The 20522-nt window shown below is 42.5% G+C and overlaps 1 protein-coding gene across 3 annotated transcripts in view; it reads left to right on the top strand.

Annotated features, from left to right (window-relative positions):
- Positions 1-13474, top strand: part of LOC106587288 (cadherin-11) — a 67477-nt gene extending 54003 nt beyond the window's left edge. For all 3 annotated transcript variants that reach the window (XM_014175532.2, XM_014175530.2, XM_014175531.2), the window contains 8 exons: positions 1209-1376; positions 3922-4109; positions 7033-7286; positions 7692-7828; positions 8439-8560; positions 8740-8857; positions 11166-11417; positions 11808-13474. In XM_014175532.2, the coding sequence (XP_014031007.1) occupies positions 1209-1376; positions 3922-4109; positions 7033-7286; positions 7692-7828; positions 8439-8560; positions 8740-8857; positions 11166-11417; positions 11808-12304 (1736 nt within the window). In that variant the 3' untranslated portion in view covers positions 12305-13474. The remainder of the gene's footprint in view (positions 1-1208; positions 1377-3921; positions 4110-7032; positions 7287-7691; positions 7829-8438; positions 8561-8739; positions 8858-11165; positions 11418-11807) is intronic.
- The last annotated feature ends 7048 nt before the right edge of the window (positions 13475-20522 follow it).

Raw genomic sequence — 20522 nt, 5'->3', positions numbered from 1 at the left:
TTAAATCGGGTACGTTTTTTATCCGGCCGTGCAAATACTGCCCCCTAGCCCCAACAGGTTAACCATGGTTGACAGACGAAGAACAATGATTCCAAGCAATGATTCCTTTTGAAGCTTCCAGTCTGTTATTCGAACTCAATCAGCATGACAGAGTGATCTCTAGCCTTGTCCTCGTCAACACTCACACCTGTGTTAACGAGAGAATCACTGACATGATGTCAGCTGGTCCTTTTGTGGCAGGGCTGAAATGCAGTGGAAATGTTTTTGGGGGATTCAGTTCATTTGCATGGGAAAGAGGGACTTTGCAATTAATTGCAGTTCATCTGATCACTCTTCATAACATTCTGGAGTATATCCAAATTGCCATCATACAAACTGAGGCAGCAGACTTTGTGAAAATTAATATTTGTGTCATTCTCAAAACTTTTGGCCACGACTGTATGTCTCATATCAAAACTGTCATGTATTTAAATGTATCTTATGGTAATCTGTCAATTCTCAGATTTTGTAACCGTGCCAAGTAAGGGGCGTTGAGGATTAGCCCTGTCGTGCTTTGGGATTTCTCCAAGGCAAAGTCTGAGTGTACCTGTCCTTTGCCAAACAGAATTAACTCACGGCCAGATTAGGCAAGCAATATCCTGGTTGAACTCTAAATATCCTGGGAGCCAAAGTACCCCCAGCCAAACAGGAAGATCTCAGAGTGAGAGAGAGATCGGAGAGAGAAAATCCTGCTAATAAACCAAAGCTGGATATTTCACTGGATCCTGTCCAATGCTCACATTTCTAATTTGTTTTTGGCTTATCTGTGTTTCATGCACAGGCTCATCTAAATATCACCAGAGAACAACCATTCCCATCATATTCTCCTGTGATGTGAGAAGCGCCAGTTTCCTCACAGAAAAATAAATAAATAAACAACTGGCTTAAAAAACAGTTCCTCACTGTTGTTCTGAGCATTGATCTGCAGTTTCCAATGAAACAAGTCACTTCTTTTTCCCTTTTACATATCACACTAATTACCCCAATATTAGAAAAGGAGCCTGATGAATGAGATGGCGATGGCACTTGTCACAATGTGATCTCATGTTTCAGTGATGACCCATCATGCCCTGCTCCTCCCAGTAGGCCTTGCAGAGTAGTAGGCTGCTGAAAGGTCACAGGCAGGTCCCTCTTGAATTAAAGCCATTTTCCTCCTCTCCTGTCCCCAGGGATAATCCGGACAGCTCTGCCCAACATGGACAGGGAAGCGCGGCAGGAATATGACGTCGTCATACAAGCCAAGGACATGGGGGGACACATGGGGGGACTGTCAGGGACAACAGAAGTGAAAATCACCCTGACGGACGTCAACGACAACCCACCGAAGTTCCCTCAGAGTAAGTGAAGAGTCCTGTCTCTCTTTCTTTCACTTTTTCAGTGTTTTTTTATTTTCTGTTTTCTTAAGCTGACTGAGACCCTGAGATGGTCTCTCTTCCCGTCGTCACTGTCCCTCTCTGCTGAGGTGCGAGCAGCATCATCCAAGAGGGACAGGTCTGCTTTTAGCCAGTCTAGCGCTCTCCCAGATCCTCAAGCCTCAGCTGACATATTAGCATTGACACTTGAAAATATGGATCGCTGCTGGCCCCAGAGGCCATGCAACACACGTTTCTTTACAGGGTATAGATGTTAAAGGGGAAATATTAAAACTTAATTATTAAACGGTTTCATTGCGCTCATAGGAGATGTGATGACAGCAAGTATCTTAAGCGCGATAAAGAGTTGTGAAATATTAACAGTGTTAGTGTCAGTATTTCTGTTCAACAGAGAGGGGGAATGGAGGGGAATTCTTGTAGCTCTAAACCGTGAGCTAAACACAGATTAATGTCTCATATTGTAGAAATGGCCTACATCAATTTCCCCCTACTTCTTGAGAGTAGAGCCTAAAGATTTGTCCCAGAGAGACCCCACTCTTTCCCCTACTATCAGCACTGCGGCTCGGATGTAGCCCTGCTAACAGTGGCTCTTGGATGGAAAATTAGCTACATATTTGGGGTAAACTAGTCCTGGGTGCGATGAGAAACTTCTAGAACTGAGTCATTGGGCTGACTCAACCACGTGTAATAATGTCAACTATTTCCCAGATGATGAAAACTGGAACATTGTTCAATAAGTAATGATGTACTTTTTGAGATGACATACACATCAGTATTGCCATATTGTTCAGCCTATGATATTATGTTAATATTTATTTCCAGGTCAGAGCCATTTTAGACTGGGAGGATTCTGTAACGTTCTCATGAAAATATCCCATAGTTTTCTATGTAGTCTGATTGAAGTAGCAGCCCTTTATATCATCAGGCCATTTTTAAAAGGCTCCTTCCCATGCCAGAGTTATTTTTAAATGCAGCTGAAGCGTTTGGCTCTGAACACTTCAATAGGTGGAGCAGATAGGGCGGAGAGGGCATATGGCCCTACTGCTCTGGCTCGGCCACAGGCAGGTGTATGCACCCCTGTAGACACACATGCAAATACAAAACACTGACTGCGCTGCTCACTGACTGCTCATTGCTGGCCAGCTGACCTCCACAGTTATCTCTTGTGCTCCATCTCTCTCTCTCTCTCTCTCTCTCTCTCTCTCTCTCTCTCTCTCTCTCTCTCTCTCTCTCTCTCTCTCTCTCTCTCTCTCTCTCTCTCTCTCTCTCTCTCTCTCTCTCTCTCTCTCTCTCTCTCTCTCTCTCTCTCTCTCTCTCTCTCTCTCTCTCTCTCTCTCTCTCTCTCTCTCTCTCTCTCTCTCTCTCTCTCTCTCTCTCTCTCTCTCTCTCTCTCTCTCTCTCTCGTTAATTAAGTGTAAATGCAGAACAGTTATAGACACACTGTTTTTCGAAGATGGACCACGACATGTACTTACGATGTAAGACTTCTCTTAAAAACACTGTAGAATGCACAGTAAAATACTACAAATGTGTTTTACAGCATTAAAAGTGAATGGTAACACCAGCTAACTCCAACTGTAAATCGCCATATTGGTATTGTTGCATCATCGTTTGGAGAGTTTAGGAATTCCTGAATTTACTGAGACCATGACCTCAGCGTGCATTAATGAGCATACTTTTCAGGTGTCAAACCATATATGAAAACATGATACCCATTTTGAAAGCTGAGAAACAGCCCTTTCAAATGATATGAAATGTGATAGGACCACATCAATGAAATGGTAATCAGTCAAGAAAAAACACCTGTGAAAATGTGTATCTTATATGCTTTTTTCCCCAAACAACTGCCATTGAAGATAGAAAAAAACTTTGAGCATATTTAGTCGTTCTTATATTTTGTAAAGATTGATTATCTGAAATCAGAATACTAATATATTGTAGGGATATTGTAAAGTAAGAATTTGTTCTTAACCTGTTGAGGACAGACGTTCCGCTAGCGGAATCCCGTTCCGCCTGCGGAACCCCTAGCCAACAGCCAATGGCATCGCACGGCGCGAAATACAAAACCAACTAACCAATCAAAATTTTACTGGAATTATAAAATGTTACAAGAAAAAGGCATATAATAACAAGAATTGGCTTTTACAACTTTTACAACTTTTACAACAACTTCTTCTAACATACATTCCCCAAGCCTATAGCCTAATACAGGAAGAGATGGGGATTGACCAGTGACAATCTGAGCTACTTGGTGAAGACTAGGAGCCTCTTTACTAGTACCTAGCTATGTACTGTATAGTCGGTGCATGTATCTAACTATATACAGCTGCCCCCACGGTGACAAGGATAGGCAGGGCCTCATTTAAAACAAGATTACATGAATGCAGTGGAAAGTTGGGTGAATGCTATTCTGTACCTCGGAGTAAGTCAAAGCAGGCATCAGGCATCGACTACAAGTGTGAATTATATATTTTTTATTTGTAACAGTTTCTATTGTTTCTCCCTACAGGTGTATACGCCATGTCCGTTTCAGAGGACAAGGTTTCAGGTGAGGAGGTAGGCCGTCTGAAGGCTAAAGATCCAGATCTGGGGGAGAATGGACTTGTGTCATATCGTTTCATCGAGGGCGATGGGATGACTGTGTTTGAGATCACCACCGACACTGACACCCGTGAGGGTGTTATCAAACTGAGAAAGGTGAGAAGGGAGTGAAGGGGATTTACTATTCCATAAAAATGATGGAAGATTGAAAGGAATGTGTGAGACAGTGTATAGAGTCATCTGCATTGAATCACCTTTTTTGTTACTGCCCTTTCACTAACGTTCTGAGGACTAAAATGATAGCCTCAATACTTGACATTACTTGATACACCTGTGTGTGTCTGTGCGTGTTTGAATATGCAAAGGTGGCTATATGCAATTTCTGTGTGGTAGAGAGAGAAAGAGAGGGAAAAATAGAAAGAGAGTGTGTGCCTGTGTGTGAGACTGAAGCACACACTGAGCAGTGGAGAGAGAGAGAGAGGAGTGATTTTTCACCGTTCCACTCTGTGATTGCAATGACACCGCCTCAGTTTCTTATTACGAGCATTGACTTTCATGGCTGGTTCTCTGGGAGAGGAATCTCATCTATGCAGTCTGACTGTGGGTCGGCTGCTAGCGTGGCGCTGCAGCTCTGCTGTGCTCCAGGGCTGGGATTATGCCGACATTTACCAACCTGGGGAGGTCAGCCTTGCACTGCACTGTACCGCGCCTGGGCTGCCTCTGGGTGATCACTGGCACCATTGCGCCTGGAGCTGCCTGCCTGCCATGGTTAGGCTTAGCCGGGCCTCCAGAGTAGAGAGAGAGATGCGCTGCTTCCCTCCCTAGTCCCTACGCAGCAGTAGCAGCAGCCTAGACGGAACATTGCCACCTGGTGGTGCTTTATTATTTAAAATCCCTCGACTGTCTTTCACAGCACAGGCTCCCTCATACTCAGAGATCAGCAGCAATCTCACTCACACTCCTCTCTACTCCTCTCCAAAAAGAACACAACTGAGAGAGGGAGGCCTTTGCATGCGTGTATGAGAAGTAATCATATTTTCTCAAGGGTTTACGCAAGCTGGGTAATTTTGTCAGTTCAGTGGAGTGTGAGTACCAGTGTGTAGTCTATGTGCTGAAAAATGGCACTGTTCTATTAATCATGCCTGAGGATTATACCAGGTAAGCCACAACAGCGGCCATTGAAATGCGGAAAACGGCCATGTAAACAACTTCCTCTCTGGCCGGATGAACCCAAGTGGGATCAGACATCGCTGCTCAGTGCAGATCCCTTTAATTTCCATAACAGAGAGGGGCACCAATCATAATAAGTCTTATGAACACCGGATAATAGAAATTGTAGCTGGGGAAAGTGGAAGAATTGAATCAGGGGAAATAATGGCTTGACGCTGAGTAGAGAGGGTGGTGGTGGGTGGGTTGTAATTCTTAACAGTGTTTGACTATCACAAATACCAGGACCCAGGTCCCAAACGAGAACATTCTGCCTGCTGATCAGGCTGGGTGTGGTGTGTGTGGAGCTGGGTGGTGGGGTGGGGGGGGGGAGAGACGACGACAATACAGCGTGCCGACAACAATCAGTTTGATGCAGCCCTGCTCTTCTCAATAACATAATGCCTCCACTATACACCTCTCGGGAAATCATCACCTTTTGCTCTTCAAAGCATGTTGAAAATTAAAGTCGAAATTACTGTCGGAATTGCCAGAGTTTTAATCAAGTATTCTGTTTCAACTTCGGGCTACCAGGCGCAGGCTGAATGCTAAGAGGAAGTCTGGCATTATTGTGAATATTATCTACCGCTGATTAGTTTCAGCCAGAAAATTATTAAGTGCCAAAATAAAAGAACCGAGTGAGTGAGAAAGAGAGAGAGGGGGGAGAGATTGAGAGGACGGAGGGAGACAGAAAGAAAAGGAGAGAGGAGGGAGAAAGAGAGAGAGGGAGACAGAGAGAGATAGAGGGGGAGGAAAAGAGTGAGACAGAGAGGACCACAGCTTCAGGAGACAACGTCAGTGAGGAACATTCACCGACCTGTTAAAGGAAATAACTGGGTCATGGCTGTTCCCACCGCTGGCAGCTTCATTAAAGACATGCAATAAATACTGAAGGATGAACAAAAAAACTGAGATAGGAAAACGACTTCAAATCAATCACCATACAGGCAGAGAGAGATAAAGTGTGTGTGTGTGTGTGTGTGTGTGTGTGTGTGTGTGTGTGTGTGTGTGTGTGTGTGTGTGTGTGTGTGTGTGTGTGTGTGTGTGTGTGTGTGTGTGTGTGTGTGTGTGTGTGTGTGTGTGCGCATCCTGGTATGCTGCCCCCTCAACTCCGGTCGGTACTTTAAAGTCTCACTTGGTAATTTGTGGGAGTGATGGCTGCCGGGTGAGACAGGGTAATAAGAAAACAGGTGGATGTGTGAAAGCAGTAGGAGGCAGGGTGAGGAGGGATGAGGGTTGTTCACACTAAATGGCCATTAACTATATTTGAGCATAATTGATTTGGGAGTGTCTTTCCATTTCCTTGCAATTAAATGAACTGGTGGTGATTGAGGCTATGACTTAGATACGCCATTCAACTGAAGGGCCATCTTACGTATAAGGACTGAGCAAAGAATGTCTTTGTGTTGTCTCGTGCTGACGTTGACCACAACCACTGTCTTATTTTACAACAACACCCTCTAGCTAGCATCTCAACTTCATTCTGACAGTTGATTTGACACTCATAGAAAAAAGGCATCCAAATAGGTTCTTCGGCTGTCCCCATAGAAGAACCCTTTTTGGTTCCAGTTAGAACCCTTTTTGGTTCCAGGTAGAATCCTTTTGCAGTAGAAAGGGTTCTACATGGAACCCCAAATTGTTCTACCTGCAACCAAAAAGGATTCTTCAAAGGGTTCTCCTATTGGGACAACTGAAGAACCCTCTAAAGTTCTAGATAGCAGTGTACAGCTACAGTAAATCATTTTTATGATGCAGTAATTGTATTATAGAAAAAACTACGTTGAGACAACCTTCTCCTTATTGGCCCATGATTTAAAATGATCATATAGTTTAAATGTATTATTATTAAATCCACGCTGCTCCCTCTTTCCAGCCTGTGGACTTTGAGACTAAGAGGGCATACACCCTGAGAGTAGAGGCATCCAACACACACTTGGACCCCCGTTTCATCGCCTGGGGCCCCTACAAAGACACAGCCACGGTTAAGGTTATGGTGGAGGACGCAGACGAGCCGCCTGCTTTCATGGCAACTAGCTACAGCTACGAGGTGGAGGAGAATGCCCCTGATGGGACCGTGGTGGGCCGTGTACACGCTAAAGACACAGACGTGGCCAACAACCCTGTGAGGTAGGCTACTTGGAACACTCTCTCTCACTCTCTCTGTTACTCATTTGTGTTTGCTTTTAGCGGCGCTGTCTGATTATCAACCCCACCCAGTCTCATAGTGTTATAATACATCCTTTCTGTTTTAAATTGACAATTTTATGTTGACGCGTAGATGATTTCAGTTTCAAAGGCCTCATCTCGTCAACATAAAATACTGCAGGGCCCTAGTCAATCAGTAAACAAAATAAATATCCAATATTATTTCCTGCTCTGCGGGAACAAATATTTAAATTAATATGCCGTTTTTTTGTTCAAACTATAAACATTGTTCCATCGAAGACATTAATACAAACAATGCAAAACATGCATTCCTACAGCACAATAATAATTGAATATGTGTTTACTTATCACTACTGTTCACTGCAGGTACATGATTCCCCGCTACACGGACGTGGAACAGTTCTTCAGTGTCGGCCCAGAGGATGGCATCATCAAGACCACCAGACCGCTGGACCGGGAGACACTACCCTGGCACAACATCTCTGTCAGCGCCACTGAGATTGGTACGCCACCATCCACCTCGGGTTTCAAATTAGAGAGTAGCTGTGAATACCAGAGATGCCATGCCTCCCAATTCAGGAAATGTTGTGTTCTCCCCCCCGGCTCTTATGTCGTCCTAGAGCCGCCACCCCTCAAGATGTTTTTAGAGAAGATTACCACAAAGTGCCTTTCAAAAAGTGAAATGAGTAGCTAGAGACTACTACAAAACATCCACATCCCCCAAATCAGAAATAAACATCTTTAAGTTGCTGTTCTCTGCCTGTGTGATTCTACACCACATTATTATGTCTGGTTTTGAAGTATATCTGTCTCAAATATTTCCATCTCTCCTATCAGGGATAATTTGATGCATCAAAAATGTATGTCTGGAACTTTAGAAATCAAGCAGTTCTGTTGTATTATGCACGACACTCGTCTGACAGCATCATTTCCAAGCATTCAACAACCTACATAATTTCTTATACAATAAACAGGGTCATACTGTGCTGTCTTCTCATTGTGTTTGCAGTGAATTTCAGAGGGAGCTGGTTTTGTTTTTCTAGCAAGCCAAATCCCATGAATGCGCACTGAATCACTAACTTGTTTGTTATTCATTTTTGTCATTCTGCACAGGGGGACATCACCAAGATACAAAAGTACGTGTCAACATCAAAGTCAAAGATGTGAATGACAACGCCCCTGAGTTTGCCACACAGAACGAAATCCTTGTGTGTGAAAATGTCTCCCCTGGCAAAGTAAGTCTAATCATTTACAATGTATATTGTACTTTTTCCCAAGTCACATTTAGAAAAGACAGATCTTTATGCATACTAGTAACCATCATGTGCAAAAATATATTTCTATTATATTGAATATGTTCAGTGTTTTGGTGGACTCTGTCTGTACTAACTCCTGTGGGTGTTGTTCAACTCAGCTCATAGAGACAGTCAGTGCAGTGGACAAGGATGAGATGGTCCACCGACAGTACTTCCACTTCAGCATCGCCCCAGAGGCTGTCAACAACCAGAACTTCTCCCTGAAAGACAACAGAGGTGGGTGGCTCAAGCATTCTATTTCCAGTGAGAAGAGCGACTTCTGTTTGGACACTTTTACTGTCTTTATAGTGGCTAGTCGGCACTCCAGTACTCCAGTCAGTGAGATAGAAAACCACTGGGTATTTTTCCTTCTTTACATCAATTCAAGTTTCTCTACATCCAGATGGGAAGTGATTCAGCAGATCTTTGTACACTGAAGTTTGATTTGAAGCTAGATCCCATAGAGCTCCCCACTTATTAATTACCACTGGTGTCTCTCTGGCGTCCTAGCCTCTACATCGGTGAACTGCTGCATCTAGGAGACTGAGCCTGTTGGATCAGTTTGCAGAGTTTGCGATTGCATTAGCTATCCCTACATCACACTCTGTCTGATCAGCCAGAGGAGTGGAGAGGTGTGTGTGTGTGTGTGTGTGTGTGTGTGTGTGTGTGTGTGTGTGTGTGTGTGTGTGTGTGTGTGTGTGTGTGTGTGTGTGTGTGTGTGTGTGTGTGTGTGTGTGTGTGTGTGTGTGTGTGTGTGTGTGTGTGTGTGTGTGTGTGAGTGAGTGAGAACCTCTCCTTCTGCCTGCTGTATTTGGGGGGCTGGCTGGCTGGTGACTCATCCCAGCTGTCCTTAAACTCAAAGCCCCTTCCAGTCTGCCAGTCACAGTGATGGAGCGGCTGGTTAGGCGAGCTGATCAGAGAGAGTACCTGTTACATTCCATTTCAACAGATGAGGCACAGTGGTATTTATCCCCAGAGGATGCCATCTCTCATCAGAGGAGAATTACTCATCATGGGGATAGCGTTCATCAGCCTTGTTTATAAACTCCTGGATTAAAGATAATGAGAAGCAAAAGTTAATCACAGAGTTTTGACTCCATAAAAATACTTGATTAGACTTGCTTATATCCATAGAGATTGCTCAGGACCATGTGACAAAGCTATTGTAATGACTATGATGGAGACATTCAACAGCTGCTGCGGGTAGTTCAGTCAGCATTGCCATCTTTGAACAGGCAATTACATGACACTTCTCTTAATGACATGCATCCATCAATATTTTCTTCTACAAACTTAAGCCAACTTAAGCTCTTTTTTCATCCTCTGCCATTGCTTTAATACTCGTCCCGACCGTGCCGTAATCACAAGCTACTTCCAAGCATCTCTCCTTCTGTGATGGAGGAGAATGAATGAGGGGGAATGAATGTGTTAATTGCAGTTTAATGGGATATTTTTTTTTATCCCCAGATAAAGTCATATCAGACTGTTCCAAGAAGTGCTGCAGTGACTATACTGCAGCCAGCATGGCAAGGGATGGCTCTCTACCCGTTTGATCTGCTTTAATGAGAGTCAAAATGAGTGCTTTTCAGCAGTGTTTTCAAAAATCCCACAATATGAACAGAACAGATTACAGCCCCTCCGATTTGTTGGGTTTAAAGCATCCAAAGCATCCTTTGAAATGGACAGCTTTCCAATCTAAATGTATCAATGTATTTTCTCGTGATTTTCAGAGTTTGCAGTGTCTGTCTGAGACAGCAGGGGCTATTTCGTTTTTTCTTGCGCTATCATAACTGCAGATGTAAAAACATTTGCTAGTATAATTTTATGAAGAAAATGTTCCTCAAAAGTGGCTTCTTATGAAGTGCTTCTTTCAGCCACACTACCTTGTAGGATATTTAAGTTCTCATGGCTTTAGACTGTGTTCTACCTCAACCCTTAAAAGATACTCTACCAAGGCAATGATAACCTTTCTTAGTATGATGTAGACCTATAATGAATAGCGCAGGATTCATAGAGCCCTTCCTAGAACCCTTCCATTCTGTATGCACAATAGCCTTGTCATGAGAAACCTTTTCTGAAAAGGGTATAGTGTGCTGAGGACACCGCTGTGAGAGAGGGAGGGAAAATGACTAAAGCCACAAGCACTTAAACGAACTCGCTCCATCTCTGTTCTGAAAGCGACCTTGCACTGAGTCAGGAGAGTGCACTTGGCATCCTTCCACCTTCACCCAGCCCCAAATAAAACCAATACAGCTACCTCCACGCAAGCTTTGATTACACTTCCAAAAGCTAATAAATGTTCACAATAATGTAATATCTTGAAATTCACAGCTCATTGCTTTTCCCCCGCGGCTACACGTCTGCCTTCTGAACTCATTGGATGAGTAAAACTCTTCGGTTATAACTATGATCGTGTTAAGCAGTCTGTACACTACTGGAAATACCCCCCCCCCTACACCCCACCCCACCCCCCCAGCGGAGATATTTAAAGGACCCTCTTTTCTCTGTACTTATTCTACTTCGGCTCCTCTCTTGTTCCCCACAGACAGCACAGCCAGCATATATGTGACCCGGAGGGGCTTCAGCCGGATGACCCAGGATGTCTACTTCCTTCCCATTGAGATCAACGACAACGGCATCCCTCCCATGAGCAGCACCAACACGCTGACCATACGAGTGTGCAGCTGTGACAGTAAGGACACCATCCTGTCCTGCAACGTGGAGCCTTACATCCTGCCTGCAGGCCTCAGCACCGGAGCTCTCATCGCCATACTAGCCTGTATCGTCATTCTCCTGGGTGAGCATCAGCACTAAAGAAAACATCAACTTGCATTCAATCTGTTGTTGATCTAATATTTAACTCATGTTTGATCTTTTTTCCCATCCTGAGTGGTGCTTATCCTTAATGTTTTCAGAATAGTTTAAAGTATTTATGGAACAGATGCTTGACAGAATATTAATAGTGTGCGTTTTGATTATTTACACAGGCTCAATTAATTATTTAGCTTGCAATTAACACTGTTTAAAAAATGTCAGACAGATTCATACCACCTGTAATACTGTATATTTTTGCACTTCTAATCCAAATGATCTGGCTAATTAGGCAATGTTAAATGCGAAAGGTATTTTAAGAGCTGTAAGAGCTAGAGCTTGTATGATTGGCTGACTGATATGTTTCTCATGGCAGCGATCGTGGTGCTGTTCGTGGCCCTGCGTCGTCAGAAGAAGGAGCCGCTCATTGTCTTTGAGGAGGAAGACATCCGTGAGAACATCATCACCTATGACGATGAAGGCGGTGGAGAGGAGGACACAGAGGCCTTCGACATTGCTACGCTACAGAACCCTGACGGTGCCAACGGCTTCCTACCCCGTAAGGACATCAAGCCTGAGCTCCAGTACCCAATGAGGCCTGGCGGGCGCCCCGTGGCCAACAGTGTGGATGTGGATGATTTCATCAAGACCCGCATAAACGACGCGGACAACGACCCCACGGCCCCTCCCTATGACTCCATCCAGATCTATGGCTACGAGGGCCGGGGCTCCATCGCAGGATCCCTCAGCTCCTTGGAGTCGGTGACTACAGATTCAGACCTAGACTACGACTACCTCCAAAGCTGGGGCCCACGCTTCAAGAAGCTGGCCGACCTTTACGGCACCAAAGACTCTGCCGATGACAACTCTTAACGTTCACCCATTTCCCTGACCACCTCCTTGCACCCTTTCTCCAACCTTCCACTGACTTTGTGTGGTGCTTGAAGTTTACTATAAGTATACCACAAGCATTTTTATTTATAGTAAACTTTGTTATTTGTACGTGTAAAGTATACTTGCAGTATACTAGATACCTGTTGGGGATGTTTGGTAAGGAAGGACAGAGGGTATTGAGGAGGTGGAGACAAAAGAGCGAGAGAGAGAGAGAAATATAAAACACATTAAAAACATTTAATAAAAACACCTCTGTGGGATGTACTGGTGTGTATGGAAAATTAAGACATGCTTAATGTTTGTGGTGAGAGATCAAATAACACTCGGTATTTCAATTTTTTATTCATTTTGTAGGTTACTACGGTTTGGGGTTGGAATGTGGGTCACAGAGAGACATGTAATTGTTGATACTGTGAATGAGCTCACAAAGAGGAGAATAAAAAATTGTTGCCTTATATCAATGAAGAAAACAATGAGAAAACAACAAAAGCAAACTGAGACTGGTCGCTCGTGTAGCACCTCCATCTTCCTGAGGAAGATGAATTCAACAAAAACAGAGACAGTCCTTTTTCACAAATCCAGTGAAAATTCCCCCCTTTCAGCCCAATTTCACCAATGATAAATCACAAGGAAAGACCTGTGAGCTCAAAAATCGCCTTAAGTAATGGACACTCTTGCATCACAGTGCATTTTTTGCAACTTGAAAAATATATCCTAAAGCAAGCTAAAGTACATATAACGTATGTACAGTACAATGTGCAAATATGTCTCTTGAGGATCAAACGTGCGCCTATTGGTTCTTGTAAATCTCATTTTTTATTATGATGTTATTATGATTATTATGATTTTTTTGTTCTCTTCATTTTTTAAATATTTTTTGGGGGCGTATGTTTTTCTCCCTTGTTGAGAAAATAGCAATCTGTCCTGTCGTAGTGAATGACGCCTAATTTCTATGTCGAATTTATGGTACCTATTTGTACAATTTTAAAAGTTCTTATTTTAGTACACATGCAGATATCAGTATTTCAACATGTAAGAAAAATGTTACGGCATCACACTTATATTTTATGAACATTGTACTGTTGCTTTATTATGTGCTTCTATCTAAGAAGCGAAAAACTTTGAAATAAATGCTTTTTATAAAACGAATGATGGTGTTAATAAATCTGTAAGAGCAAAAGAGCAATCTGTTCTTTCCCTAGAGGTGATCTATGTTATGATATTGAACGGTGTCTACTGGATGATGCTGGGAGGACTTAGAGTAATAAAGGAGTTCAATATACAGTCGCAAATGGTGCCACAGAACAACCAGTGACACCATGAATATGCACACACACGCACACACACTACACACACACTGCCCACACACACACACTGCACATTCATGTATGGAGCTTTTCACTAGTATGGACCCAGGATGTCAGTGTTCCCATTGACCATTTCCTGAGATTAACGTATCTCTCCCAGGGATGCTCCAAGCGAATTTATTCAACCTCTCCAAGGGATGCTTCCCAGCTAAAGGTCAATGTGCACTTTAACACTAGAAAAGCCAGGCCTGGAAGGACTCCACTTTGAGCCATTTTGACAGCAACATTCTAACTGTCTAATATGTACATTTCATATACAGTGCCTTCCGAAAGTATTCACACCTCTTGACTTTTCCAAATGTTGTTGTGTTACAGTCTAAATTTAAAATGGATTACATTTAGATTATTTGTCACTGGTCTACATGATACACCATAACGTCAAAGTGGAATGAAGTTTTTTTTATGTTTAGAAATGAATTACAAATGAAAAGCTGAAATGTCTTGAGTCAATAAGTATCAACCCCTTTGTTATGGCAAGCCTAAATAAGTTTAGGGGTAAAACGTCTTAACAAATCACATGAGTTGCATGGACTCTGTGTACAGTACAATAGTGCTTAAAATGATTTTTTTTAATGACTGATGTACCTCATCACTGTACCCCACACATATAATTATATGAAGCTCCCTCAGTCGAGCAGTGAATTTCTAACACAGATTCAACCACAAAGACCAATGAGGTTTTCCAACGCCTCGCAAAGAAGGGCATCTATCTATATTTTATGTCCTGAATACAAAGTGTTATGTTTGGGGCAAATCCAAGACAACACATCACTGAGTACCACTCTTCAGATTTTCAAGCATGGTGGTGGCTGCATCATGTCATGGGTATGCTTGTCAATGGCAAGGATGAGGGAGTTTTTTTATGATAAAAATAAATGGAATAGAGCTAAGCACAGGTAAAATCCTAGAGGAAAACCTGGTTCAGTCTTCTTTCCAACAGACACTGGGAGACAAATGTATCTTTCATTAGGACAATAACCTAAAACCAAATATAACTGGAGTTGCATTCCAAGACAACATTGAATGTTTCTGAGTGCCTATGTCACAGGGGTCGTAGAATGGAGACCAAGACGCAGCGTGGATAGGGCTCATTTTCAATCTTTTAATGAAGACACTTAACAAAATAACATTTACATTTACATTTAAGTCATTTAGCAGACGCTCTTATCCAGAGCGACTTACAAATTGGTGCATTCACCTTATGATATCCAGTGGAACAACCACTTTAGGGGGGGGGGGGGGTAGAAGGATTACTTAATCCTATCCCAGGTATTCCTTAAAGAGGTGGGGTTTCAGGTGTCTCCGGAAGGTGGTGATTGACTCCGCTGTCCTGGCGTCGTGAGGGAGCTTGTTCCACCATTGGGGTGCCAGAGCAGCAAACAGTTTTGACTGGGCTGAGCGGGAACTGTGCTTCCGCAGAGGTAGGGAGGCGAGCAGGCCAGAGGTGGATGAACGCAGTGCCCTTCTTTGGGTGTAGGGACTGATCAGAGCCTGAAGGTACGGAGGTGCCGTAGGCAAGCACCATGGTCTTGTAGCAGATGCGAGTTTCAACTGGAAGCCAGTGGAGTGTGCGGAGGAGCGGGGTGACGTGAGAGAACTTGGGAAGGTTGAACACCAGACGGGCTGCGGCGTTCTGGATGAGTTGTAGGAGTTTGATGGCACAGGCAGGGAGCCCCGCCAACAGCGAGTTGAAGTAATCCAGACGGGAGATGACAAGTGCCTGGATTAGGACCTGCGTAGGCTGAGATGAACTCTGCCTTGTTGGCCGAAGACCAGCAGTTCCAGAGGCCGGAGACCTGGAACTCCACGTGGGTCGTGCACGCTGGGACCACCAGGTTAGAGTGGCAGCGTGCACGACCCACACAGTTTAGAGTGGCAGCGCGCACGACCTACACAGTCTCGTCAGGTACTTAGACTAGAACAGAAAACAACTACCCACAACCCCAAAGGAAAAACAGGCTGCCTAAGTATGGCTTTCAATCAGAGACAACGAAAGACACCTGCCTCTGATTGGAAACCATACCCGGCCAAACGTGAAAACCAGCACATAGAAATAGACAACTAGAACAAACCCACATAGAAACAGAAAACCCAAAATACATACAAAACAAACCCCCCTCCCACGCCCTGACCATACTACTATGGCAAATGACCTCTTTCACTGGTCAGGACGTGACAGCCTAGTTACCGTTTTAACTTAAATTGTCTGGAAAATCTATTGCAAGACTTGAAAATGGCTGTCTAGCAACAATCAACAACCAACTTGACAGAGCTTGAATAATTTTTTTAAATAATAATTTGCAAATATTGTACAATACAGGTGTGCAAAAATCTTAGAGACTTACCCAGAAAGAGTTAGATCTCTAATCACTGCCAAAGGTGTTTCTATCATGTATTAACTCGGGGGTTGAATAATTATTAAAGCAAAATATATTAGTGTTATATTTTTTATCATTGTTTTATAAGAGTAACATTTTTCTTACACTTTGAAATTACAGAGTATTTTGCGTAGATTGTTGACAAAAAAGGACAATTGAATACATCTTTATCCCACTTTGTAACACACCAAATGTGGAAAAAGTCAAGGGGTGTGAATACTTTCTGAAAGCACTGTAGAACAATGTCCTGGTGTAGAGAAGAGTAGGCAGGAGGCAGTTGTAGATTTACAACTACTGAATTTATTTAAGCACCATAGATCAAAACGGGACGAAACCCAAATGCTGTTGTGCTCAAAATATATCTTCATAAACAAAAAGGCACAGGGCGAATCCAAAGTACAAAATATAAAGTACTCAGGGAATTGTAGGAGAGATTTCTCTCAGAAAAACAAGTAACATTTACAATGACCGACAAAGACAAATGGCAGAGTGAGTATAAATACAGTGACAGAGTGGGGATTGGAACCAGGTGTGTGTAATGATGACGAGACAAGTCCGGGGTTGATGAGTGAAGGGCGTTTGCCAGCAGTAGGTTCGGAAGCAGTTAGAAGGCCGGCGACGCAGAACGCCTGAGCCGAACAGGAGGGGAAGCGAAAGATAAGGCTGGTGTGACAAACACAAATAATCCTTTGGTTGTGTTTATGAAGGTCTTGGGTAACAATAGAATACACTTTTTTTTCTTCAAAGAACACAAAAGTATTTTCATTAGTTTATATTACCATGTGTGGAGCACAAGGAGCAGCAGTTATTCTTGGAAATATATTTTGCTTTGATTAGTGCTTTTTGAGGTCGGTTCGGTTTCAGTTAGATAATTAAAATAATATTCTGGCTTGTGATTTCGGTTCCGATAATTATTTTTGAACATTAAAATCATTATGAAATAATGACATTAAAATGATTTTAAAGCTTTTTATTGAAAATTCCAAAGCCAATAATAGTGAACATTCCAATGCCAAACCATTTAAAATATCCATTGTCTATGAAATAAACATTTTCAGTGGGGTTAAATTTTTTTATTTTATTACTTAATATTTTTCATTCCTTTAGTCATCCTATTTAGCTAGGCTAGCCAAGCTTAAGCATGCAGTAGAGTTGTCTGAAAAAATAATTTGACTAGTTCTTCAAAGTAGATAAGACATACTTTCACTATCCCTCTCGTAGTTGTGTACATTCCTCTCATGTCGTCTATGCGGTCTCTGTGTATCTAACCTAATGTATCAGGTGTAAAAGTGTGTCCATCTCTGTCTGAGTTTTTATTTATTTTAATAATTTTCTACATTGTAGAATAATAGTGAAGACATCAAAACTATGAGAACACATATGGAATCGTATAGTAACCAAACAAAGTGTTAAATAAATCAAAATACAGTGTGGAGAACAAGTATTTCATACACTGCTGATTTTGCAGGTTTTTCTACTTACAAAGCATGTAGAGGTCTGTAATTTTTTATCATAGGTACACTTCAACTGTGAGAGATGGAATCTAAAACAAAAATCCAGAAAATCACATTGTATGATTTTTAAGTAATTCATTTGCATTTTATTGCATGACATAAGTATAATGCATTTGAGCCAATCAGTTGTTATGACAAGGTAGGGGTGGGATACAGAAGATAGCCCTATTTGGTAAAAGACCAAGTCCATATTATGTCAAGAACAGCTCAAATAAGCAAAGAGAAATGAGTCAATCATTAATTTAAGACATGAAAGTCAGTCAATACGGAACATTTCAAGAACTTTCTTCAAGTGCAGTCACAAAAACCATCAGGCGTTCTTATGAAACTGGCTCTCATGAGGACCGCCACAGGAAAGGAAGACCCAGAGTTACCTCTGCTGCAGAGGATAACTTCATTAGAGTTAACGGCACCTCAGATTGCAGCCCAAATAAATGCTTCATAGAGTTCGAGTAAAAGACACATCTCAACATCAATTGCTCAGAGGAGACTGCGTGAATCAGGTCGAATTGCTGCAAAGAAACCACCAAAGGACACCATAAGAGGAAGAGACTTGCTTGGGCCAAGAAACACAAGCTATGGACATTAAACTGGTGGAAATCTGTCCTTTGGTCGGATGAGTCCAAATGTGAGATTTTTGGTTCCAACCGCCCTGTCTTAGTGAGACGCAGAGCAGGTGAACGGATGATCTTCGCATGTGTTGTTCCCCCATGAAGCACGGAGGAGGAGGTGTGATGGTGTGGGTGTGCTTTGCTGGTGATACTGTCAGTGATGTATTTAGAATTCAAGGCGCACTTAACCAGCATGGCTTCATAGCATTTTGCAGCAATACGCCATCCCATCTGGTTTGTGCTTAGTGGGACTATCATTTGTTTTTCAACAGGACAATGACCCAAAACACCTCCAGGCTGTGTAAGGGCTATTTGGCTAAGAAGGAGAGTGATAGAGTGCTGCATCAGATGATCTGGCCTCCACAATCACCCAACCTCAACCCAATTGAGATGGTTTGGGATGAGTTGGACTGCAGAGTGAAGGAAAAGCAGCCAACAAGTGCTAAGCATATGTGGGAACTCCTTCAAGACTGTTGGAAAAGCATTCCTCATGAAGCTGGTTGAGAGAATGCCAAGAGTGGGCAAAGCTATCATCAAGGCAAAGGGTGGCTACTTTGAAGAATATAAAATGTATTTTGATTTGTTTCACAGTTTTTTGGTTTCTACATGATTCCAAATGTGTTATTGCATAGTTTTGTTGTCTTCACTATTATTCTACAATGTAGAAAATAGTCCAAATAAAGAAAAACCCTTGAATGAGTAGGTGTGTCCAAACTTTTGACTGGTACTGTATGTGTGTTAAATAGACTTATTCAGGAAAGGACAGAGGGGGCATGACTTTAAAAATGGCAGATATTTCTATTTTAAATGCTTTGGCAGGCAAAATGACTGCCTCTGCGTATTTAGTGTTAAAAAACTATGGCGAAGAGAGAGGGAATAAAATGTAACTTCCCTCCACCTGAATGAGGCTTACGACCAATTTCCCCTGGGAGGTACCTGGAGGTAAACAGAAGGATACTCAACCTCCTTCCCTTACTTGAGTCTCAAACTCCTACCCCTCCCCTACCTGAGTCTGGAGGGAGCCTGGGAATCAGCCTCTGGTGGAGGGGCAACACACTGAGAAACATTCAGTTAATCTCACATGGACCATGCTAAAGTGAGTGAGAAAAGCACTGTGTGAGCCTTTTGACCTCTGAATTACTGTAGTTACACACTCTAACGTGTGCACTTCAATATCATGGTTGTTTGGGATAAATAGATATATTTCCCCAGTGCTATCATTGTCATTGGGCTATGCGTTACAATCTTAAAGCTACAATATGTAACTTTTTGGGCAACCTGACCAAATCCACATAGAAATGAGAGTTATAGATCTGTCATTCTTGTTGACGCCAGGTCTAAGAAGCTGTAGACCAGTTCTATGTGCACTATTTCTATGCTTCCCGTTCTAAAATGTTGTTTTTGCGTGTTTTATTTTCGGTTTTGTATACCAGCTTCAAACAGCTTAAAATACTATATTTTTGGTTATGGAAAATATATTTCACAGCGGTTTAGATGGTACAATGATTCTCTACACAATGACTGCTTGTTTTGTCACATAAACTGAAATGAGGCAAACTATTGGCATAACAATTTCTGCATATTGCACCTTTAAGTGTGCAAGATTACCTTTGACCCATTTTCTTTTAAGAGCAAAAACAAGGCCAGCATTTCAAGCTGTATCCAAAATGAAGACAGCAGCAGAGTAAATTTAATCAGGGTGATATTGCTTTCGTCATGTTTGCTTTAAGCCTTAACCACAGTCATCTTGTCAGAGCGGATGATAACATGAGAGTAATCTGAAATGTACAAGCGGCATGAGGCAGCATCCCTGGTTTACTGATCGGCAATATCTTCAATGAAATTACAATTTGTGTAATTCTGACCCTCGGATGAATGTCAATCACTTTCTTGTGTTTATTATCCCTATAATGCGTTAGCCTTACACGAAAGAGACTGATTAACCCTTGTTTTTAAAATGCAGATGCCAGTGTATCCTCAGTGTTTCAGGATGTCAACCCTGTTTAAATCCGAAGAGTAACGTCCCATATCTGTTCAAGCAGCAATGCTGTTGGACCTGAGAAATAACATGTTTAGAAGAAAGACTACAGGTCAGCATGCTGTACCAAGATTACATTACATTACAGGTAGATACAGCTACTGTTAAGCATAATATGTATATGTCTGGATAAATATACATATCACCATGCGGCCCGTAAACTTCATGTGATGTATGAGAGAGAGGTGTATGGATCAGGTGTCAGAGTGTATGGATGTGGCAGGGCAGAGTAGGCAGCTGGTCTTACTCACAGGTCTGTGGGTGGCCCTGCCAACGGTCTGCCCCCTCT

This window comes from Salmo salar, chromosome ssa26 (genome assembly GCF_905237065.1).
Source record: "Salmo salar chromosome ssa26, Ssal_v3.1, whole genome shotgun sequence".
Taxonomy (NCBI): Eukaryota; Metazoa; Chordata; class Actinopteri; order Salmoniformes; family Salmonidae; genus Salmo; species Salmo salar.
This window is presented reverse-complemented; position numbering and strand designations above follow the sequence as displayed.